Consider the following 25,772-nt stretch of genomic DNA (forward strand, 5'->3'; position numbering starts at 1 on the left):
TGTTTTCAATAGCTTTGAAACAGACAAGAAGAAGAAGAAGAAAAGAAGAGGAGCTGTCGCAATAAGCTTCCAGCGCGTAAGAAAAAGCCTCTCCCATAATGGACATGGCAAGATTTAAACAAAAGACTCACATAATAAAAATGTAAATGAGTTTGCTTTACTAAAACTATAACTTTAAAGTCTTTTGTTGTAAGTTATCCTGAAACCTTCTTACAAGGTAATCACTGTTTGCATAGAGATGTAAGCCGAGGTCTTCAATAGCATTAATCGCCTGCACAGTCCCAGTGTGACAGGCATGCAAAGCCATGTTAATGTCCAGAATATGAATTGCCTCTGGGTGGCTCCTCCACCCAGCAGAAAACCAACTGTGTGGATATCCGTGTGCCTGATGGACTCCATGCGGCTCCCAGCCTGAAAACGTCACCACTTTGACATGTGATGTCTCCTCATGACACTGGCAGCGCTGACACTGGGAAATGCCACAAAGGCAACAAGCCCCCCTCCTTCGCCATGCACTTCGCCACCCCCTGGCGCTGCCCATCCACGTCTCCCCAGCCTGCCTAGTTACGGGCGGACAGCACTTCAGACACACACAGAGGGAAGTGTGGGTGGAAGGGCCCCAGCTGCCTCCCCGGACACAGCCTCCATAATGAATTGACCTGAATGATGAGGGCACACAAACAGTATGCTATGCATTATTCCTGTCAATAAAATGTCCCCATGTGCTGTGGTCTTTGTACAGAATGTACTGCAGCCTTTCTTCTAGCAAGCTCTATTTAGTGTCCTTCCTTTTTACTATTCATATTATAAGTGTGAAATAGAATTCAGAAAATTATATGATGGCTCTTCTGTATCTGTATTGTCTTGTGTTGCATATTTAAATCCTTGGCTCCTTGCTTAGAAATATGAAATTCCCCATCTTTCAGGAATCTCTTATCAGAGACAGCAGCGGGGCAAAAACACCTCTAGAAAAGGAAGCTGTGGATTACAAAGCAGAAAATGAGAGACTGCTTCAACTTGTTTCAGAACTCGAAGAAGAACTGCAACTCAATCAAAAAGAAAATTCAACGTTAGGTAACATTTTAAAGTCGCTTTTGAGAAAAATCTATACATTGGGCACTTCATAAAATTCACAGCCATGTTTGTGTTTTTCCAAACATACATTTGTTTGGTAATTTACATTTAAAAGGTCAGTTTGATAGCTATCCTTTGGTTTTCATTTAAGTACTCTCCTTGCTTGGGACAGAGAACCTCTTTGGGCTGTGATCCGGAGCCACAATATTTTAACTCAGGGTGTTTTTTAAGCGAAGCATTGGCCTTTGAAAAACTGTGCTAATCAGTGCTCTATTTCACTTAGAAATCTCATAAACAGAAACTTTTGTTGATTTCTGTTTCATAGGCTTAATTGTTTATCTAAAATTCATAACATTTAAATATTTACGCATACATGTTGGAGTATGCTTTGTGGAGAAACAGAATTAGCCCTTCAGGAAAATATGCTACTACTTACTACTTAAGTATTTTTAATTTTTGGTACAAATTTTCAGTACAAATTCTCATGTGTGTACTTTATCCCCTCTTTTTTCCATACCATAAACATTAGTAAAAGTTGGATTTCGGTCACCCAAGCTAGATTGCTTTGAAGTACTTTTTCACTTACTGTTATCTTTGTATTTATGTTAATTATATTCTGTTGCTCTCCATCTGCAGTATGAAAAGCGGTGAATAAAGCAATAGAAAGTTTTCAGCGAAACTTTGGTAAAATCAGATCTATTACAACACCCCTTGAAGATAAAATTATACCGTGCCAGTGTAGTTTTAGTGCTCTTCCGCTGTGGTATTATAGTACGTTTTCAGGTTTTAGTAGTTCTTACTGAGTCCCAAAGTGCCACCCGCTAAAGCCCTTCGTATTGGCTGTGACTAACTGCAAAAATGTCCATTGCTAGTATCGATGGAAAGGTCTCAGCCCTCAGCCACACTTGGATCTTGAACTTAGTTCATCCCTATCTGACCAGCCGTCTGAACAGCAGGAAGAAGGCTGTGAATGTCAAGGGCAGTTGTGAAGGTCACGGTCCGACTAGGACTCGCGTCCACCGTGCCTGACAGTGGTGTGCAGCCTGCACTGAAGCAGGCGTTTTGAATACAGGGGCATAAGCTTGTAATTTCATGGTTGGTCTCTCTCTCCTTTTGTTTACAGAAGATGAAATTATAAGTCTGAAAGAGATCGCAGAAAAGGATCATAAAACTATTCAAAGGGTACTGTAACTTTTTTACATTGATGAATGACTCTTTTAAATTGAAATATCAGCACAATTGGTGACATAGCATCACGCTTGTCCTGTGATGCAGAGAAAAGCCGATTTTTATATTTAATCTCTCCTGTTATTTGGGTAGAGGCTCTAGTAATGAATGAGGATCCCATCTTGAAAATGACTTAGTCTACAGATACCTAGTTTATTTGGAATAAGTGAGTGTCTGCCTTGCTGATCATAAGGAATGAAAAAGTTATATGACCCAGGGAGTCTGAAGATGTGCTTGTGGAAAAGTGATATTATTAAGAGTGAGCAGTCATATTTTCAGATCAGATGTTGGTTTGTGCTCATTTTTGAGTATTTGAATGAACTGGGCTTATGTTGTTCAGGAAATCTGCATTTAGAACAGGGGACCCTTTTTTATCACGAAGATCAAGATTTCCTAGCGCGTCCAATGCAGGCGGACCACAGCAGTTCCGCCCTCCACGCACAGGCCAGGCGCTCCTTCTTTGGTGCTTGCTGAGCTCTCTGGACCTCTCTATTGTAGGTCTCAAAACACTTTTCTGTAATGGTCAGCCCTCCCTTCCGTATTGTCAGCCCCACGAGGGCAGAGACCGTGGTCTCTCCATCTCTAGCACCTTCTCAGAGCTGAGCACAATCCCTGGCACGCTTAAAAATACTCTTTGATTCATAGAACAAGAATGTATTTAGAGTTCATAAAATTTACACATGAAACAGTGGATTTAAATCCCTGAATTATTCCAATTAAACGTAAATGCTTTCCACTCACTGAATTGAGATTCCATTTCTAAATGAATATTAGTTAAAATGAGGTCAAATTAAAAATTCAGCTCCTCCATCACACCAGCCACATTCCCAGAGCTCAGTTGCCACGTGTGCCTCAGTTTAGGTTCAGATGTCAATCTCATTTTGCAGTTCCAGATATTCTTAGGTTTTAGATAAAACAGCTTCCAAGAAAAATTTTTTAAAGAAATGGTTACCCTCCTGGGTCAGAGTTGGGAGACGTTTTCCGTGATAAGTGACTCCATCCCAGGTCTTCACAGTGATCTCATTTTCTTGTGCTTTGCTCTGTTGGCAATGGCGAGGGTGCAAATCCCGTTCGGAGAGAGATGACAACAGAGTCTGTAACCAGACAGGTGTAACCTTCTTGGCATCAATCTCTAACGTTAAAAATGCAATCTCAGCCTTCTCGTATCACCTGATACCTTACAAGGGAGCCATCACAGTTTGTTCAAATGTGTCTAAAGCTGTTCGGTCTGGACGGCACTGGTAGAGAGGACTTGTGTAAGCTCACTATTCTCTGTGAGGAGGACAAGAAACCTCTCCATGAAGCCACCAGTTAGAGAGAAAGATGCCCTGTGAGTGAGTTTAAATATTTCAATGAAATGCCGCCTCAGCTTTCCAGATCTGCCCTGCCCAGTGGCAGCCACAGCCACCTGTGCCTACTGGACACAAATTGTGTTTAGTGCAACTGAGGAACTGAACTTGTAGTTATATTTAATTCTTTTAAATTTAAAAACTGGTATTTGTTTCAGTTATTGGAAAATCTTTATGTGTATTTTGAATAACCTGGGTATGGGAGTCTATTTTTCATCTGTGAGTTTTATGACTTCTAAATACAGACCAAGTATTTCCAGTGAAAATTTAGCCCCCTAATTGAGATGTGCTGTGAGTAAAAAATACACATTGGATTTCAAAGACTTAGTATAAGAAATGTGAGCCATCTCACTAATGATCTTTTTAAAAATTTTTTTGGTGAGGAAGATTGGCCCTGAGCTAACATCTGTGCCAATCTTCCTCTACTTTGTATATGGGTCACCACCACAGCATGGCTTGATGAGTGGTGTGTAGGTCCACACCCGGGATCTGAACTTGTACACCCCCATCCACCGAAGCGGAGCATGCTAAACTTAACCACTCTGCCATCAGGCCAGCCCCCTCACTAATGATTTTTAATATTGATTATTCCATATTGAAATGATAATATTTTGGATACTCTTGGGATAAGTAAAATGTATTATTAAAATTAATTTCATCTGTTTCTTTTACCTTTTTAACAGATTACTATAAAATTCAAAATTATATATGACTCAGATTACATTTTTATTTGACAGTTCTGTTCTAGAGATATATAGCAGACCCCTGGTTAGATCATTTTTTATCCCGTCTCTTTTCTTTTCTTTTTTTCTTTATATGCACAGGAACTCCACACAAACGTAATATATAGGTACAGTTTGGTATTGAGCAGAACGAATCTAGAACGTTGAGTCCTGTTCCATTTCTGCCACTATGGCCCCTGGGCCAGTCCCTTACCCTCCTCTCTCCTGGGTCTCACAGGCTCCCTGTGTGGCTAGAATATGATAATGTACACGAAAGTACCTTGTCAATTGGAAGGCAGATGAGGAGTTGTTGAACAAATGGGAGCTGATATTTACTGACTTGTTTCCAATATCCTTCACTACATCAGTTAATTCAGCAATGTTTATTAGGTGCCTTTTAGTGCCAGGCACTCCACTACTGCTGAGATACAAAAATCACACTCACACACACACACACACAAATGGCTCTGCTGTGGAGGAGATCAAGTCTAGAGGGAGAGACAAAATGGGACGGAATGCAATAGAAGTAGGCACATAGAGAAGAGATGCCTGGCTTTACCTGGAAGGTTCTAGAAATGCTCCACAAACAGTTCCACACCTATCTCACTCTCCTTCACTCCAGCTGATTTTACCAGGCCAGGAAGAGGGTGGAAGAGCCGTGTACGCAATGTGAGTGCTGGAAGTGTGAGGTATGTCTGTGGAACTGTTTGTGATGTGGTGTGGCGAGAGTATGAGGTGGGAATGTGTGAGACGCTGTGGTGAGAATTTATGTTGGGTCAGGAAAAGGGGAGTCTGGGGGTAGGAAAGGGGCAAGCAGGAAACGGAAAGATGGAAGGGAGCGGCTCAGAAGCCTCTGGATAAGTCACATGCTCCCTTTTGTAAGCTGTAGATACAATGAAAAACAAGTTGGAAGTGGGACTGAATTGGGGGAGGCTGACCTCGTGCCATCTATCTGAGCTGAGCACTGTGAATTATGGGATTCAGTAGGTTTTATGTTTACATTCCAACCATCTAGTAACAGCTGAATCTGTATTCCAGCTGTGACCGTAATATGAATTTCCTTTGGGGAAGGAGGCAGACCAGCCATCAGAGATGACAGCCCAGCATGTGACTGGCATCAGGATGCAGGGAGGCACAGCTTGCTGTGGGGGCCCGTGGGAGCATGCCCAGCCCGGATAGTCAGGGATCAGGGAAGGGGGGAGGAAGGACACTGAGCTGACTCTGGAAGAGATGGTAGAGTTGGCCAGGACAGGATGAGCGGGAGGTGGGAAGGGTCAGAAACATGTGAAAGGGAGGTGCATGTGATAAGCTATAGCTGAAGGGTAGGTGAGATCATGGGGCGGTGAGAGGCAGGACACAAGGATAGAGAATTATCATTCATGCTGAGGGGCTTAAATTATCTTCTGAATGCATTGGGTGTCTTGAGCATTGGGGCAGAATTGGATTTGTGTTCCAGAAAGAAAACAAATAGGAGGGAGGAAAATCTGGAGCTAAGAGAGACCAGTAAAGAGGTTACTTGGATGATCAGGGAAACTATGAAGTCCTAAAAGAGATCAAGGACAGTGACACTGGGGATGGAGGGGAAGGATGAATTCAAGAGATGATCAGGAAGCAAAAGCTATGGTCAATGATAAGGCTGAAGATGGGAGAGAGAAAGTAAGAGAGAACTTTAGGGCTGGAGAGCATTCAGTAGCATTCAGAAGAAAATGAGACCAGCCAGAGAGCAGAGGGAGAAGCAGGAGAGTGGGCAGCACAGAAGCCAAGCAAGAGAGGGTCTCAGAAAGGAGGGAATCGTTCCCAGTGTGTCAAATGCAGCCCAGAGGTCAGGCATGCTAAAGGCGAAAAAGGGAAGATTGGATGATTAGCTTTGGCAACAAAATGACCCTGCTATTATTAAAGAGAGTCATTTTGCTGGAACATGGACACAGTTGAGAAGAGAGGTGGCTGCAGAAGTGGAGACAGTGAGCATGGGCAACTCTCTAGAAGTTTGGCTGCGTATGGCCAAGGAGAGGTAGGGGACGAGTTGAGGGGGACAAGGGGCGAGGGAGGAACTTTTTAAAAGATGAAACTAGAGTATTTGTAAATGATGTCGATGGAAAGAAGAAAAGAGGGTAAAAGTACAACAGCAGAGCTAACTGATGAGGACATCTAAGGAGGCTGGAAGGTCTGGGTAATTGACACCCCTTGGAAACTTGGTGGCGCTTCTTTTCAGACCAAGGTATGATGACTCAACACACAACCTTTTCTTTCCTTCCACCTCTCATTCCTTTACTTTCTCGAAACCTGCTGTGCAACCTCCCACATCTTCAACCACACCACTGCCTCAGCTTCTGAGGCTCCCATCTGGCCAGTCCACTCTATTCCCCAGCTCTGCCCAGGGACTACCCTATGCTATTGGAGACAAGCCAATCCTTGCCTTTTGTTGACAATGCAAGGGAATGGGGTTTTCACCCAGAGTAGCTGTGCCCTCCCTCCACCTGTCATTTCACTCAGATGTAATGAGCACCATTTCTTACTACCCACCACAGCTCTTTCAAGCTCCACAACTTTTCTCAGTTCCCAGATTCCGTTCCTCTGCACTGCTTCCTAATTCACAGAGAACACAGCGGACACTGCATGTTTTTCACCTTGGCACTTGCTCACTCACTCTGTCACGTTGCTTACCTTCACTCCTCTTTACCAGACAAGGGGACATTCTTCTTTGCCCTCACTCATCTTTCCACCCATTTGCCTGACTCCATCTCTTCCTTCCTCCTTTTCATCAGCTTCCTCTTCTTCATCAGCCTCTTTCTCTCTTGTGTCTTTAAAACTTTAGCTCTAGCCTCCAGAGTCAAGCCACCATCCTGGGTGGTGGCCATTCACCCTGACTACCCCTGAAGCCATTACCATTCCCTGCTCTTCAAATATCATTTAAAAGAAATCTGTATTTACCAGACCCTTCTTTACTCCCCTGCTGCTAGTTTTTCCTATTGATAACGTCACAATGAGATTCATATTGCCCTCAGTCCTTTTCAATCGTTTTCTTTCTCGAATTTTCTGTTGTATATGACAGGACCACACCCTATGTCATAGATTCCTTCTGCAGCAATGCTTGCTTCTGATTTTTCACACACTTCTTCATCCCTTCTTAAACAGTATTTGTCAGTGGCTTCTCCTCCATCTTTGCCTTGAATGCTATTCTTGGGAATTCTATTAATCCTTGGTCTTTGTTTTCTCTTTGGCTGACCTCAGACTCTCCCATAACTGGCACACCTGCTTGCCAGTGGCTTCCAAACTTTTCCCTCCAGCTTCCTGTTTTCCCTGAACACCACATCTACAATTTCAGCTCTGTCCTCGTCCTCAATGTCAACGTTACATGCACTGGAAAGACTTTTTTGACGGTCCTCTTCCATCCCCTATGGTTATTCGGGGCTCTCTCAGCCCTCCCTCATACCTCCCACTATTTGCTCCCTTGAGGTCACGAACTATGTCTTGTTTATCTTTATGTTCTTAGTTATCAGCCCTCTAAAATAGTTGGGGTAAAAATGCTTTACAAGTTCATCAAACTCAGTGTCAAAACTTGAACTCGTTACCTCTTGAATCTGGACTCTGCTGTGTTCCTCATTAAAGTTAATGACATTGCCGTCTATCCAGAGGAACAAGTGACAAATCTGGAGTCATTCTCTACTCTCTCCTTCGTATCGTCTGTCTAGTTGGTCACTAGTAGATTTCCCTTCCAAAATTTACCGCAAATCTTCTTTCTCCGCAACAGGGCCAGACTTTGCTGAGCTCCTCATCCTTTCCACAGACACTTACTGAGGTTCCTGTCTCCACTCTCACCCGTTTTCAAATCCAGCTTCCACACGGCTGCCATAGTGCCCTGACACCTTGATTTTATGTGCTGAAACCTTCAGTGGGTTCCCACTGCCTTCAGTATAAAATCAGGCTGCCCAAAATATACTGGGTGGTTTTAGCAACAGCTAAACACTTTCACGTACGCTGTCTCAAACTCTTTTCAGAAGAACTCTGAAGCAGATTTCAATATCCTAATTTTACAGATGAGGAAACTAAGACTTGAAGTATAGAATTAACTTACCCACACAGCAACTAAGGAGCAGAACTTTGACTGGAACAGACTCTGGTTCTCCACATCACATCACTCTGCCTTCCAGTCCTAATTGTGGTGAGCAAGACCCCACATGACGCCTCCTGTCATTTCCCGCCGTTCCTCTCTGTGTGCTCTCTGGGTCCCACATCATCAAACTTTTCCTGGTCTCTCCATTCCTCCATGATTCTCTGCAGTTACTGTGCTGTTTTGTTTGCCATTTCTCTGCCTTTCTCCTTCTCCAACTTGTTGAACTTCTACATATCCTTCAAGACCCTTGCCAAATGGTACTTCTCCTGTTAACACCAGGTATGTCATATCCTATTATAATTACAGTTGCCATGCCATATAGATTTTTATGGGTTTTGACTACCTGAAGATTTGATTTATTAACTTTATTTTTCAATGTATTATAGTCTTTTTTTTTTTTTTCACATTGCTCTCCCACCATACTGTGGATGCTCCAGGGGAAGGGATCTGTTCTGTTCTACCTCTTTTTTTTTTTTTTTTTTGCTGAGGAAGATTAGCCCTGAGCTATCATCTGTGCCAATCTCCCTCCACTTTACATGTGGGATGCCACCATACCATGGCTGACAGAGGTGTAGGTCGACACCCAGGATCTGGGCCCACGAACCTGGCCACCAAAGCAGAGTGTGCCAAACTTAACCACTACACCATGGGGCAGGCCCCTGTTCTGCTTCATTTTTATACGTCCATAGTCAAACAAAATGCCCGGCATCTGAAAAGTGTTCCATATATGATTATTAAATGAATGAATACATGAATTATTTGAATCGAATGGATATCAGAACTAAGGGTTGAATGTTATCAGTGTTTATAACACACCAATGACAAACAATCATTAAAATACTGAGGCAAGTCATACGAGTACAATGGCAGTATGTGCTTCTGATGGCTATTTTCAATTGATCTGAATATGGCTTGATATGCTTATAAATATAGCACAAAATCATAAAATAAGAGAAATGGGTCATATAAAGAGTAAAGCAAAATTGCTCTTTTTGACAGACTAGGACTTGCTTTATTATGTACTGATGTCACATTTTTTGGGGGGGTGGCATGAGGAAGGTTGTAAGTAAATTGACATTTCATGTGTGTATTTTGCTTGCTTATATAATAAAAATATAATGATTATATAATAATATATTAGAATTACATGATAATCTGTAGACAGTTAATTTTTCCTTTCATCATATTGGGATCTGTTTTTCTCCTATATAGAATCAAAATACATTTCACTAAATTCTACTGAGGGAGAATTTCAAGTGTTCTGTTCTCATCTTTAATCAAAATGTAATATTCCTCTCTTTCAGTTAAGGGATGGTAGAGACAGACTACTGTATGAGCTTGATTTTGAAAAATCGTTAGTTCAAGACATGGTAAGGTGATTTACATTATTTCCTAATAAGTTTAAATTCAGGAATTTAATCCTGGAAGTTTTATAAATTTTGTCACTGTTTACTGTGAAGTATTCATTTCACTTTTGTCAATAATCTAAATGCATGCAGAATTATAAACATTTTTAAGAAAACAATCTGAGTAGTGCTATAATAAATATGCTTGCTATATAAAAGAGTCTTACATAAGAAACAGTATTACAGTTTAAAGTAGCGTACAAAATTTTTGAATTTTATTATGGAGATTAAAAAAGACAAATATGAGAGCCCAATATTTTGAAGGATTTGCTATTTTTAGTTACAAATTGCCATAAGTGACAACAAAAAAAGAGCCCAGCTAGAAATTTTGGCATTCTGTGTTAGTCTCATAAGAAAACACTGCCTTTTTTATGTTCTTTTAAGAGAACTTTCCAGACGGCTGGTCTTTTATTTTATCAGTTGCCTCCCCACCCCTCAGCCCCCCAGCCCACCCCCGCCCAGCTTATGGTGTTGTACTTGAGCTTTCAACAGATCATCACTAGTATGTCTTTGTTACAGTAAACTGACTGTGTTTATTATAGTCAAAAATAAAACACAGCTTGACTTGCGTTCTAAATGTGCTTGAAAAGAATATGATACTGTTTCGAAGAGAAAAGGTTGTTCGTAGGAAATCAACACCACTTCAGATATTGAAACATTCCCTTTTTTACAGCTTGTCACACTTTGTGCCAAGTCATGACTGTTTCCCTAACTCTGTTTTGTTGCTCTCAGCACCATGGGTTTTGGGTTCCTTGTCATAGAAATTAATGCAAAACAATGCTCCGGGACTACAATAAAGCCTTCCATGAAACCAACTTGGGAATGCAGGCAAGGGAAAGGATGCTGGTTAGCTATTCACAGGGACCGTGTGTGAACAAACACGTTATTTGGAACCCTTTACTTTTAAATACCTGGCACATGAAAATCATCTCCATTATTTGAGTATACTCTGTCGATTTCTTCTGCCCCACCCCCTCCCTCTTCTGTCATTCCTCCAAAGTCCAGAAGTTGCTTCTGAAAACAGACAACGAAATGTGCACATTGTCATTGAAATTGAAAGTGTGTTTATAGAGTGGGGGCAAATGTTACACTGTCAGTGTGTTAGCAGCACTAGAGAAGAAATTAAACTACTTCATCAGTGCGTGTGTGCCTATACTGTGAACAGACTGCATGGTTTTTGGATTACTTTGCCTCTTTATTTGGACGGTAAACAGCTAACCGGTGCTGTTATATTGCCCACAGGGGAACCAATCATGTTTTATTTTTTGTTTAGAAGTTTGTTGAGCACCACACTTGTTGCTAAGCAGCGAGATCTCTCATCACAAACCCCACAACACCAAGCTCAGAACTAGTTTGGGGGTTCATGTTTTCAGTAGAGGGAGCATGCACAGGGTTCTTCTTGCGGCCAGGGTTTCCATGGCACACCTTGGGGCCCAGTAAGGTCACTATTTGGCACCCCCTCCCCCCGCCAAGGCATTCTGTCACTCACTGGGAGGGAGGTTGGCTTTGTGACTGCTGAGCTCCCTTTGTTTCTTGCCGTGGTGCTTTCTTCCAGAAATGAAGATTTGCGATTGTGCCCAGATGGAGGAGTGGGAGAAGGTGGAGCTGACCAGTCATTTTGAAAAAATTTAAAAACTTTCTCATGAAGGTTTTTGTTCCATGCTTGTCTATTACTGTTTTCCAATATAGTTTATTTTCTGGCTTATTAATAGCTTAGTTTAAAAAGACAAAGAGCTGGTAGTAAAAAGGCACAATCACTAAGTATAGGTAAGTGAGGAAATATGGAGCAATTGTAGCTTTAGATTGGACTTAGGGAAAGCATATGAAATAATTTTGTATCTTCCTGTGATGACTACACTTAGTGGCTTTCGTTTGTCTTTTTTTATTGAGATATAATTGCCATATAACATTGTACCTTGTACATATGACACATATAGGTGTACGACAAAATGATTTGATACAGTATGTATACATTGTGAAATCAAAATGATTACCACAATGTCTAGTTAACATTGATCACCACATAAAATTACAAAAAATTTTTTCTTGTGAAGAGAATTTTTAAGATTTACTCTCTTAGCAGCTTTCTAATATACAATACAGTGTTATTAACTATAGTCACCATGCTGTACATTACATCCCTAGAAATCGTTTTTTAAAGGAAGTTTGGACCTTTTGACCCCCTTCAGCTACCACCCACCCCCTGCTTCTGACAACCACCAGTCTGTTTTCTGTATCTATGAGGTTTTGTTGCTGTTGGTGTTTCTTTTAATATTCCACAAATAAGTGAGATCATACAGTATTTGTCTTTCTCTTTCTGACTTATTTCACTTAGCAAAATGCCCTCAAGGTCCATCCATGTAGTTACCAATGGCAAGATTTCCTTATCTTTTATGGCTGAATGACATTCTATTGTGTATATACACACACACACACACATTTTCTTTACCCGTTCATCCATCTATGGATGGGCTGCTTCCATGTCGTGGCTACTGTAAATGATGCTGCAGTGAACATGGGATGCAGATGTATTTTCTAGTTAGTGTTTTTGATTCATTCGGATAAATATCCAAAAGGGGAATTGCTGGATCATATGGTAGTTGTATTTTTAATTTTTTTATGAACCTCTGTTTGAGGAAACTGTTGTAGGGAAAACCACTGTTTTCCATAATGGCTGCACCAATTTACATTTCCACCAACAGTGCACAAGGGTTCCCTTTTCTCCACAATCTCGCCAACACTTGTTATCTCGTGTCTTTTGGATAATAGCCTATCTAACAGGTGTGAAGTGATATCTCCTTGTGGTTTTGATTTGCATTTTCTTGATGATTAGTGACGTTGAGTACCTTTTCAGGTACCTGTTGGCCATTTGACTATCTTTGGGAAAATGTCTACTCCGATCATCTGCCCATCTTCAATTAGATTATTTCTTTTTTTGCTATTGAGTTGTATGAAATTTTCATGTATTTTAGATATTAACTTTTTAGCAGATATATGAGTTGCAAATATTTTCTCCCATTTGGAAGATTGCCTTTTCATTTCGTTGATGGTCTCCTTTGCTGTGCAGAAGCTTTTTGGTTCGATGTAGTCCCACTTGTTTACTTTTTGCTTTGTCACTTGTGCTTTAGGTATCATATCCAGAAATATAATAGACAGACAAAATAAAGAATACATTTGTATTGTTCAATTTATTTGAAATTCTTGAAAATGTAGTGACAGAAAGCATATTAGTGTTTGTCCAGTGATGGGGCAAGCGAGTATGGAGGGCTGGATTTCAAAGAAGCATAAGGAAATTTTGGGAGTGACGGATATGCTCATTATCTTGATTGTAGCGATGATTTCACAAGTCACAGAGTTGACAAAGGGTGAGTATCCAAAAAATACAAATACTTCCTAAAAATCAATTTAATAAAAGATATACTATCCAATAGAAAAATAGGCGAAGAGTTGAAAAGTGGCAATTCAGATGAGGAATGTACAAAAATATATCCAACCTCATTAACAATCAGTGAAACAGATTAAAACCATAAAGGAACCAAAAACCATAAAGAAACCACAGCAGACTGATGGGTTAAAAATAAAAATGAAAGACTTACAATACTAAGTGTTGGCAAAGTTGTAAGGCAATGAGAACTTTCCTATGGTGGCAATGGGAGTGAAAGTTAGTAGAACTAATTTTGACAATTGTTTGGCAAATCATCTATTAATGTTTAAGATGAGTGTACCTAGAACAACGTGTCACCAGGAGACATTTCATGAATGTTCAGGGAAACATGGTTGCGAATGGCCCCAAATTGGAAGCAATCCAAATGTTCATCCAAAATAGGATGAGTTAAATTAGTTGCGGAATGATTTACAGTGATATGTAGTCATATGGATGACTCTCATGAACAATATTAGGCAAAAGTTGCAAAATCCAAATGAATGCATATAGTTTTAAAAAGATTGGGCAAAAACTATTCATGTAGTTCCCCACACAATCAGATTAAAGGAGAAAAATTGTATGATATTGTGCATAGAGGAATGCAAATTCTTTGAGAAAGGGTAACATTCAATCACATATACACACACACACAGCACCACCTCTCAGGAGAAGTCGGAGGAAACCTTTTTATCTTGCTAAGGAGTAAAATCTACAGCAAACACACTCCATGATGAAACACAAGGAGCATTCTCTTTAAGATCAGTACGAGACAAGGTTGTCTACTGCCATTTTTTAGTTATTTTGGAAATTCTGAGCAATGCAGTAGAAGAAGAAAAAAGAAAGCAAGAGGTATAAAAATTAGAGTGGAAAAAATATGACTGTTATTATTTGAAGATGATGTGATTGTCCCCTTAGACAATCTCCCCAAGACACTGACCACAAATTCTTGGAATTAACAAGATTGCAAGATCAATACACAAAATCAATTGTATTTCAATCAAAAATTAAGAGAAATGGTAATTTATAAAAATTTATAATCAATTAAATAGCAATAAAAATTACAAAGTGCTCATGAATAGATCTAACAAAAATTAGTAAAAATTCCAATGGAAAATAATTATAAAACTTTATTGAATGAGATTACCAAAACTAAATAGATGGAGATGAATAAGCAGGCAATATCATAGAGGTATTAGTTCCCACCCAATTAATCTATATATTCACTAAAATTCCAACCAAAATTGCTACAAAGATGTTCATGGAATTGACAAGCTTATTTTAAAATTTATACGAAACAGCAAAGGGTCAAGAATAACTAGGAAACTCGTAAAGTAAAATAAATGACATGATGGAGTAGGGAGTAACTTCTCCTGTAAGTTATTAATATAAATATAAGGCAATTAAGATATTATACTGGGACAGGAGTTGACAAAGAGACCATTGGGACAAAACAGAAAACCCAGGAAGAGAACCAGACATATCTAAGTGCTGGTATATGTCATCACTACAGATCAGTGAGAATAGGGTGGAATTTTCACTGAAGATGCTTGACAATTGATTCAAACAATTGTCTGAAATAAAATTGGATTCCCACCTCAAACAAAACAAATCCATTTTGTATGGATTAAGGATTCAAATGTAAAGAAAAAAATCAAAGTTGAAATTATTGCTTAACCAAGACACAAAATGAAGTATAAAAGAAAAATTTAAAATTTCAACTGTATGAAAATTAAGAGCCCCTTTTCATCAGAAGACTCCCCCAAAGAAAGTAAAAAAGTCCAGCCACGAATTTGGCAAAGATATTCACCCTGATTGTATATTCACAAAGCTAGTTTCAAGAATATATGACTAGTTCCTCCAAACTCATAAGAAACAAACAATCCAATAGAAAAATGGACAAAAGTCTTTAACAGTCACTTTACAAAAGAGGAAACTCAATGACCAATAAACATGAAAATGTGCTTGATTTCATTAATAATATAACAATACCAAGTGTTAGCGAGAATACGGAATGGAGAGAATTCTCATAAACTAATGGGAACTATGTGTATTGGTACATAATCTTTGGAAGACAATTTCGTGTTGTCTTCTGAAGTTGGCCATTCTCTTAAGGTCTGACCCAAAGTTCCACTCACAGGCGTGTAACAATCACCTAAAAGATCTTCAGCACGTGTGCCTGAGAGAACATGTACAAGAATACTCAAAGCAACATTATCTATAAAGGAAAAAAATTGAAATTGCCCGGATGTCCATTGACAGAAGCGGATAAATGTCATGTTATATTCATACTCTTGAATACCATACAGCGGCGAACAGGAATGAAGTACCATATCCTGTATCAACACAGGGTACTCTCAGAAGCAATGAAACAAACAGATTGAGGAAGAATACATACATTATAATTTTTTAATAAAGTTAAAAAATAAAGCAAAATTAAATTTGTATATTGTTTAGGGATGCAAATGGGGTAAAACTATAAGTCTATAAAACTGATGAAAATTATCAAGAAAAGAAAAGGGCATTTCAAACACGAAATGAAATTCAGATTAGTGGTAAGCTGGTTGGGAGGGGGTGGTGGTAGTAGGATTGGTGACAATTACCCAGGGAGCTTCAACAGCATTGGTATTGTTCTCTTTCTCAAGTTGGATGGTCATATTATTAGTATGTTTTCTAATTTACACTTGCATTGCACACATCTTTTGTATATATCCAAAAAATTTTTTAAAATTGAAGTGTTTTAGAAGCCCATTTTCTACCAGAATGTAAATGCTTGAGGGCAAGATTTGTGTATTATTTACTCTGAGATCCTAGTGTGGTGCCTAGTGTACAACACTGCTTAAGACGTGCTTGTTGAATGAGTGATTGATTTAGTGGAAAGATCCAAATACCAGCAAATTAACATATTAATAACTCCACCTATCTTTTCCTCCCCTCCCGTTGTCCTCCATCCAGTTTCCACAGTTTATTTCCCTCTAATCTTCATCAATTTTCCCTTCCTACCCAACCATTCTTTTCTGCAAACTGGTATGTTTGAGCATCTCCCATAATTAAAAGATGTTCTCTAGCTATAAAAACATTTCTCTCCTCCTCTTCACAAACATTTCAAGCATTGTCCATCTTCTCTGTCTCCACGCCTTATTTCCTAACATCTCTTCAATCCACTGTGATCCAGTTTCCTTGTTTACTGAAACTGCTCTTAGAAAGTCTCGTGTGACCTTCCCGTTGCCCAGTCTAGTGGCCACTTTTCCATTCTCCTCACCTGACCGCCATACTTACTACAGCTTTATCGTAAGGCTTAAAATCAGGTAACAGTAAGTCTTCCAACTTTATTCATTTTCAAAATCATTTTGAAAATTCTAGATTTTCTGCAATTTCATATAGATTTTAGAAACAGCTTGTCCGTTTTTACCAAAATCCACCACTTAGTGTGTTATGATTAGGATTGTGATAAATATATAGATCAATTTGAGGAGATTGACATATTAACATATTACTAGTCTGTCATCAAATCCGTAAGCATAGTGTATATGTCCATTTGTTTAGGTTTTCTTTACTTTTCATTACCAATAAGTTGTCATTGTCAGTGTAGAGCTCTTGCACATTTTTTCTTAAATTTGTTCCTAAGTATTTTATATTTTTGATGCTATGGTAAATGGAATTGTTTTCAGATTTTATTTCTAATTGTTTAGTACTGATATTTAAAAATACAATTAATTTTGTATTAACTTTCTATCCTGCAACCTTGTTAGATTCATTTATTAGTTACAATAATAATTTTGTAGACACCTTAGGACTTCATATGTAGACACTCAGGTCTTCTGTAAATAGAGACAGTTTTACTTATGTTGTTTCTGATCTTTGTACCTTTTCATTCTTTTGTGTGTGTGTGTGTGTGGGTGGGTGGGAGTGTGAGAAAGATTGGCGCTGAGCTAACATCTGTGCCAATCTTCCTCTATTTTATTTGGGATGCTGCCACAGTGTGGCTTGACAAGTGGTGCTAGGTCTGTGCACGGGGTGCGAACTGGCGAACCCCTGGCTGCCAAAGTGGAGCACACGATCTTAACCACTATGCAACCAGGCCGGCCCCTTTACTTTTTATTACAATGACCTCCAATACAATGATGTATAGCAGTGGTAAGAACAAGTATTCTTGCTTGCTTTCCGATCTTAGGGGGAGTGTAGTTTATTATTTCATCATTAAGTATGATCTGGCTGTACATTTTTCATGGCAGTCGTTTCTCAAGATGAGGAAATTTCCTTCTAGTCCTAGATTTCTGAGAGTTTTTATCAAGAATGGCTGTTGAATTTTTTCAAATGCTTTTTTCTGCAGCTATTGAAATGATTATTTTTTTTCTCCTTTATCCTGTAATATGGTGAAATACTTTGGTTCTTGAATGTTAAAGCAATCTTGCATTCCTGAGATAAACCCACTTTGTCGTGATCTATTATACATTTATATACTACCGCGTTCAATTTGCTAATAGTTTTGTGAAGGACTTTGAAATCTATAGTCTTAGGGATATTGGTCTCTAAATTTTCTTTCTTTTTTTCCATGTGTTTTTGGGGCTTTAGTGTTAGAGTTAGGCTGGACTCATAAAATGAGTTGGGAAATACACCTTCCGTCTGTATTTTCTGCAAATTTTAGTGGTGTTATTGAAAAGATTTGGTGTTATGTTTTTCTTAAGTGTTTGAAAGAATTCACCAGTGAAACTATCTGGGCCTAGAGTTTTCTTTCTCTGAAGGTTTTTGATAATAGACTTATTTTCTTTAGTAGCTATAGAACTATTCATACTTTCTATTTCATTTTGTGTCAGTTTTGTTAGGTTGTATTATTCAATTTGTCCATTTAATTAAATTATGAATTTACTGGTATGGGTTTTTCCATAATATTCCCTTATTGTCCTTCTAATATCTGGAGGACCTGAAATGAAATCCTCTTTCATTCCTGATATTAGTAAATTATGTTCTTGATCAGTCTAGTTGAGCTTTATCAATTTTCCTGATCTTTTCAAGAAATTAGTTTGGGCTCTATTTTCTCTGTTGTTTGTTTTTTTAATTTTATCAATATCTGCTCTGACCTTTATCCTTTTTTCCTCTTCTACTTTCTTTTAATTTATTTTACTCTTCTTTTTCTGCCTTCTTAGTGTGGAACCTTAGGTAACTGACTTCAGACTTTTTGTTATTTTTAGTATGAGCAATTAAAGCTATTCATTTCCCTCAAAACACTATCTCATCTGCATCCCACAAATTTTGATATCCTGTATTTTCATTCAGTTTGGAATATTTTCTAATTTCTAATTTCCCTTGTGATTTAGAACTGTGTTGCTTAAATTATAAATATTAGTGATTTTTGTAGATATATTTTTGTTATTAACTTCTAGTTTAATTCCATTGTGATCAGAGAACATTCTCTGTATGATTTTAATCTTTATAAATGTATTGGCAGTTATTTTATGGCCAAACAGCATATAGTCTGTCATGGGACTGTATTCTATATACTTGAAGATAATTTGTATTCTCCAGTTCTTGGGCATTATCAATTAGATCAAGGTAGTGATAGTGTTTTTCAGGTCATCTATGTGTCTTTCACTTTTTTTTCTATTTCTATCAATTGCCAAGAGGTGCATGTTATTTATTTCTCCCTATAATTTTGCCAATTTTTACTTCATGTTTTTTAAAGCTCTGTTATTAGGCAAAACGTTTATGATTGTTATGTCTTCCCATGAATCAACCCTTTTATCATGATGAAATGTCCTTCTTTATCTTTAGCAATTCTTTAATTCTGAAATCTACTATACATATGAGACATAAATGTAGCCCCTTGAACTTTCTTATGTTTGCATTGTGTATCTTTTTTCAATGCATTTATTTTCAACCTCTCTGTGTATTTATATTTAAAGTGCTTCTGTTAATACACAGTGAATAGTTGGGTCTTGCTGGTTTATACATTCCAGCTATTTCTGCATTTAGCTAGATTGTTTAGTCCATCATCATTCAATATTATTGTTATTGATAGGATTGTATTTAGGCCTACCATTTCGCTATTTGTTTTTTGTTGTTTTTCTTCTGTTTATTTTTTTGCCTTCCTTTTAATACATTTTAGAATTTCACTTTAATTTATCTATTATCATTTTGGCCTTTTGCCTACCTTTTAGTGATTGCTCTAGCAATTGTAATTTACATCCTTAAATTTTACAGTCCATTTAGTGTGAATGTTGGGCAATTTCTTGTAAAATATAGAAACCTTGCAAATATATAGCTTTGTTTATGAGATTTATTTATTTTCCTGTTCTTTAAGTTAGAGCTGTCCAATTATTATATTGACATCAATGTTACAAGTCGTGCTTTAAACAGCCTTACACGTTTGAAAGACATTAGGTCAAAATGGTCTTATGTATTTACCTTTCTGATGCCCTTCATTCCTTCCTAAAGGTTAGAGCTTCTTTCTGGGATCATTTCCATTCAGTCTGAAATCTTCCTTTAACTTTTCTTGTAGGTCAGGTCTGCTGGTGATGAAATCCTTCTGTTTTTCCTTTATCTGAAAATATTTTTCATTTGCTTTCAATCTTGAATGATATTTTCCTTCAGTATGGAATTCTGAGTTAGTGGGGTTTTTTTTTCTTTCAGCGCTTTAGAGATCTTATTCCGCTATCTTTGAGCCACCATCTCAGTGTCAGTCTCTGTTAATAGTCTTTTCACTAGAGAATAGAAAACACATTCTTATATGTTTGTACACTGAGTATTTTTGGATTTTATGGGCATTATGAATGTTATGTGTTACTTTTAAAAATCAAGCAATTAACTTGGTTGGATTCAAACCATAAGCTCTGTCTTGCCTGCAATTGGTGGCAGCTTAAGTCTCAGTTCAATCTTTGAACCTTAGCTTGGCTGTAAGCATGGTTCAGGCATCGGCCAGAGATTCAGGCAGAGCTTATACAGAACTGGGGCTCCCCAGTCTGGCTCTCCGTGGGATTTCCTTGTCTCACTTTCATTGGCTGTGGTTGCCTTGACTCTGTCCTCAGCAATCCTGAGAGGCTTCAGGTTTTCCATCGTAGTTTTAGTTACTCCACCCAGCACAGACTGGGGACTGCAGTCAAATTAAAAGCCATAATAATGGGAAATTCACCCTACGCTGTTCCCCTCTTTGAAGTGCTGACTGCCCTCCAAAATCTGTCCAGTTTTGATCTCTTTCCATTGTCTTCAGGTAGTTGTTTTTTAATATTTTTTCCAGCGTTTTCAGTCATTTGTGGGACGCTTGGTTTGATAGCAGCTATTTGGTTATGACCAGAAACATACCTCCCCCAGAATGAGGTCTTCACAGCATAAATATTACCATGCACACACACACACTTAAAATGATCCGATGATATTCCGTTGCATTTACAACAAAATCCAAGGTTTGTACTTTCTCCCTGATCTTAGCACCGCCCCCCCCCCACCCCCGCCCAGCTCTTCCCTGCTCTGGCATCTTTGGCATGCTTTTTCTTCCGTTTCCAATGCTCTTTTCCCCACTTTTTCAAAAAATAGACTTTGTTTTTTGGAGCAGTTTTAGGTTACAGCAAAATTGAGGGGAAGGTATAGAGAGTTCCCGTATACCCCTCCTGCCCCTACTTCTTTTCCTCCCACTTTTCTGGTTACTGCTTCTCATTCTTTAGATCTCAGCTGAAATGTCCTCTCCCCAAGGGAGGGCTTTCCTGCCCATTCCATCGAAATTAGCCCCGCCTGAACAGGTCTTCCTTCTTTGTCTATTTGGCTTAGCAGTGTACACTCGGCTCCTAGGATGGTGTCTGGCACATAGTATGCACCCAATAAATACGTTTGTAATGAATGAGGGATGATTTATTAAATAGTTCCAGCAAGTTCTTATAGTGATAATGGAGAAGATGATTTTTAAACCATTATAATGAAGCTTAATTATAAAAGCCTTGAGGTCAAACCCACTGAGACTATCTAAATACAATCCTTCATGGACATCAGTAACTAGCTTCCCAGGCCCTAAGACTTCAGGAGACAGACGTGCTTTCTATTGAATTCTGTTCTATCAGTAGGTGAGAGATATTTTTGAAAATCCGTTGTAGTTGTTGTTCAGATACCAATGAAATTAATGGTTAGATGTATTTCTCATCATTGTTTAACTTCATAATAAGATTAGCCAGAATTAGAATCACTGGCATTACTCATAAATTCATATTATGAGAAAATCTTAATATCATCGAAGCATGCATTAATATGTTTTTTGCCATTTGCGACATCTTGGATGGCCCTTGAGGAAATTATGTTAAATGAAATAAGTCAGACAGCGAAAGACAAATGCCATGTGATCTCACTTATATGCAGAATCTAAAACCAATGAACTCATACATACAGAGAACAGATTGACAGTTGCCAGAGGTGGGGAGTGGGGTGGTGAAATGGGTCAAGGTGGTCAAAAGGTACAAACTTCCATTACAAAAGAGAGAAGTCATGGGGATGTAACATGCAACATGGTGACTCCAGTTAATAATACTGTATTGCATATTTGAAGACTACTAAGAGAGTAGCTCTTAAGAGTTCTCGTCACAAGAAAGACAAATTGTAACTGTGTGTAGTGATGCATATTAACTAGACTCACTTTGGTGATCATTTCACAGTATACACAAATATGAATCATTGTATTATATACCTGAAACTAATATAATGTTATATGTCAATTACAGCTCAATTAAAAAATATATACATATATTTTGTTTTGTTTTTGTTTTTGTTTTTGTTTTTTGAGGAAGATTAGCCCTGAGCTAACATCTGGTGCCAATTCTCCTCTTTTTGCTGAGGAAGACTGGCCCTGAGCTAACATCCGTGCCCATCTTCCACTGCTTTATAAATACATATATTTTGATAAAATGTCTTTTATGCCTGGAAATTAGAATTGACTTTTTAAACTAAAATTTCACTCATTTCATTATTGGATTTTGACTACTAAATTATCTGAAATTTCTACAAAACATCTGCTAAGGCCTGGGATTTATAGCTATTATAGTAATATATGAAACAAATTATCACCACATAAGCAAAAAATTCACATTTCTCTATAATCTCTATTCTGCCTAAACCAATAAACAAATGCTAATAACTTTAAATATTTACAATTTTATCTATTTGTGTTCACTTCTTTTTTTTTTCTCCTTTTTCTCTCCAAATCCCCCCAGTACATAGTTGTATATTTTTTTAGTTGTGGTCCTTCCAGTTGTGGCATGTGGGACGCTGCCTGAGCGTGGCCTGACGTACCGTGCCATGTCCACGCCTAGGATCCGAACCAATGAAACCCTGGACTGCCAAAGCAGAGCGCATGAACTTAGCCACTCGGCCATGGGGTCAGCCCCAATATCTGTTTACTTCTTCTTAAATGCGTTTCTTCTGGGCACAAATTTATTTTTTATTCTAATTTGTATTCAACATTATAGCTTATATTCCCATAATAGTTTTGGCAGTGAAACTGTTTAAACCGCTACTTTTTCACTACTTAAGGACGTTTTATAGAAAATTCTGCTTTTTAATCTTTGCAAATGATATGGACTTTCAATTTCACAGATGAACAAGCAGAAAGAGGACATGGAAACAAGAAGGAAGCTTGAGGGTCTAAGCGTAAAGGTTTGCATTTGAGTTCCTTTTTCTCTGCTTCTCTTATTTTGGCATCAGGGTTGAAGAATCTATACATACCATACCAAGGCTTTTCACTTTCTAACATCTGAGTTTGTTCTTTTGGTGTTTTTTGGTTTTTGGTTTTTTTTGAGGAAGATTAGCCCTGAGCTAACATCTGCTGCCAATCTCCTCTTTTATTTTGCTGAGGAAGACTGGGCCTGAGCTAACATCCGTGCCCATCTTCCTCTATTTTATGTGGGATGCCTGCCACAGCATGGCTTGACAAGTGGTGCATAGGTCCACACCCAGGATCCGAACCAGTGAACCCCGGGCCACAAAAGCAGACCATGCAAACTTAACCACTGCACCACCAGGCCAGCCCCGTCTGAGTTTGAAGGAAAAAATACTTCAAAGCGAGGCAGGAAGTGTGAATGGGAGCCGAGGAGGCTGATGCTGGAGGGCAGTGAGAAGGAGTGTGGGAGGGTAAGCAGTGCTGAAAGCAAGCTGGCATAAATAAAGTGAGAAGCGTCATCCCGGGATGCTGGTCCATGGGCTCAATGCCCTATCTCTTCAGAGTCCTATCCCTTCACTCCTGCCTTCCATTTTCCTGCCTTCTTACAAATAAGATGAAAACCTCAAGCTACCCCCTCACCTGCCCTCCACAAAGACTCCTCCTTTCCAGGTGGTTCCAGAAAACATTGGTTTGTGGGTATGTTTTTCTTAGTGTACTAGTATCAATGAGAGGAGTGGAAAAACAGGTCTAGCCTGCCAATTAAATCAGAGCGGGGAGATTGAGGGATGGGAGCAAGGACGGGTCCATCCTCTTTAGGACTGAACCCTGCAATTCCAGCTCAAGGGGCGGCAGGGGAGGAAAAGAAAGGGCCCCAAATCTGAAGAACGAAATGATAATAACAAAACTGGTTCTTTTTTTGTGTGCCAGAGCATGAGATCAGCCAAGGGGAAAGAAATCACTTTGCCCTCCTCCCAAACCGGGACTCAATTCAGCAAAGGAACCATTTCAAGGCCACACTCTGCCTCCATCAGTTCATCGTCTGCTAGGACCAAAAAAGCTAAGACACCAAAGAAGTCTTCAAAGGAAGAGGAGCTTGTGGTAAGACCTGCTCCCGTGCCCACACCCTATGACACTTCCGTCTGCGGAGGGGCTCTGTTCCGTTAGCGCCATTGCAATGGCAGCGTCCCCTCACATCCAGCGTCAACAAGGCCAACAGTCTCAACACTCCCCATTCTCCCTGCTTCCCCTTGTACACATCTGGGCAGGGGCTCTGGCTGCTCCTCTCCCCACCAGTGTGTCCCTCTTAGGCCCCTTAGCTCGCCCAAGAGGATGCCAGCTTGGTGGTATATTTAGCTTAGTCACCAAGCCTTAGTGGATCTCTATGAAATTAGCAAAGAGAAGCCATATTCCATGTACTTCCGAGGGTATATGATCTCCAACTCATTACTGCCCAATGTCTATCAGAAGCTTCCTGAAGATTTATTTCCTGAAGGACGTGCGCGTATACAGTCCATCTGCTCGTAGCATTCCAAGTGGTCACCTGGATGAACTCACACTCTCAGAGACATGCGTGCATGAATTATGTGCTGTTGCTCTTCTTATCACCTTCCCGTAAATACTCAGCATTGCTTTCACAGAGCCTATGGTGGCCGATTGGCCTGCACGAAAGGGCATGTTAATGAGTAGCTCTGTGATGTTCAACCTGACATTGGCTTATCGTGTGGCTGTGGCGAGGCCTGCTCACAGCACCACACAATACCTCCCTTGATCAAGATCCTCTGGGGCGCTTTCTTCTGCTCTTAGCTACGGGAATCGTTGTGCTTCTCGGAGCAATTGATCTATCTTGTGGGCACGGTGAACTGTGTAACTAGTCACAGCTCCTTCACCACTTTCCAAGCTTAAAAGCCAATTGGTGACATATAGCTAATGTCTGGCACTTCACAGAGAGAGGCTCTCCACTTGCCCGTTTTGATTTCCTGTTGTCTCTTGTCTTGTTTCTACTTGTCCCAATCTTCTTTCTCCTTGTCCCCCAGGGGGCAGAATCTGCCTCTCTGACACTTAGGGCACGGAGGAGCAGAGTAGAGTCACGCTTCCTCTGTCATCCTTACTCTCTCTTGTGCCAACTCACTAGGCCAACGACCTGCACCTAGGGGAGGAGTGAGAGAAGGGAGGAGGTCACGGGTGGCCAGGGTGTCATATGAGTAGAAGTCATTACTCGAGAGTTGAGAAAAAGTATTCTCCTCTAAAAGCGTTTCCACTTTGCCGAAAGTTAGGAAGGCTAGACAACTGGAAACCAATGTCATTTCCAAAGAATGAGAATGACATTTGTGGGGAAATATGGTGCATGATTGACCAGTGCCTGGGTTCTAGATGTAAGATTTTTAGAATCCAGGTCTTGGAAATTTTTTTTAGGCGGTGGGGCCCACAAAACAAAACAAAACAAACAAAAAACCAAAAAACACAAAACAAAGCCCTGGCTTAAGTGTGCAGTGTTGCCTGCTAACCTGGGCAGGAAGAACCAGCCATACTGGGTGAGGGGCTCTAGTCTAAGCCTTGGACTCAGTGAATCTGTGGCCAAGGCAGTGATCTGTTCCAGAAGGTTCCGTCAGCTGCCATGAAATCAGGTCCAGGGACAGGAGTCTGTGGTCTGAGGCTCTGAGAGGATGGCTCAGAGCCCTGCAGAGCAAGGTCAGTGACCAAGACAAAGAAACGGAGCTCCCATCCCGAGACAGCAGCCGCATGCGCGGGCTGCCCCAGTCCCTACAGCAGCCCGAGGCTGTAACTAAACCCTAGAATCACAGATCAGAAACTCCAGGGTCCTCAAT

General features: G+C 39.5%; 1 protein-coding gene across 1 annotated transcript in view; it reads left to right on the forward strand.

The window, feature by feature from the left end:
• Nucleotides 1-25,772, forward strand: part of C12H10orf67 (chromosome 12 C10orf67 homolog) — a 145,879-nt gene that overhangs the window by 59,235 nt on the left and 60,872 nt on the right. Inside the window, exons 6-10 of the mRNA XM_046679607.1 lie at nt 927-1,074; nt 2,198-2,256; nt 9,791-9,856; nt 22,884-22,943; nt 23,875-24,045. Coding sequence (XP_046535563.1) covers nt 927-1,074; nt 2,198-2,256; nt 9,791-9,856; nt 22,884-22,943; nt 23,875-24,045 — 504 coding nt within the window. The remainder of the gene's footprint in view (nt 1-926; nt 1,075-2,197; nt 2,257-9,790; nt 9,857-22,883; nt 22,944-23,874; nt 24,046-25,772) is intronic.

This window comes from Equus quagga, chromosome 12, assembly GCF_021613505.1.
Source record: "Equus quagga isolate Etosha38 chromosome 12, UCLA_HA_Equagga_1.0, whole genome shotgun sequence".
NCBI lineage: Eukaryota > Metazoa > Chordata > Mammalia > Perissodactyla > Equidae > Equus > Equus quagga.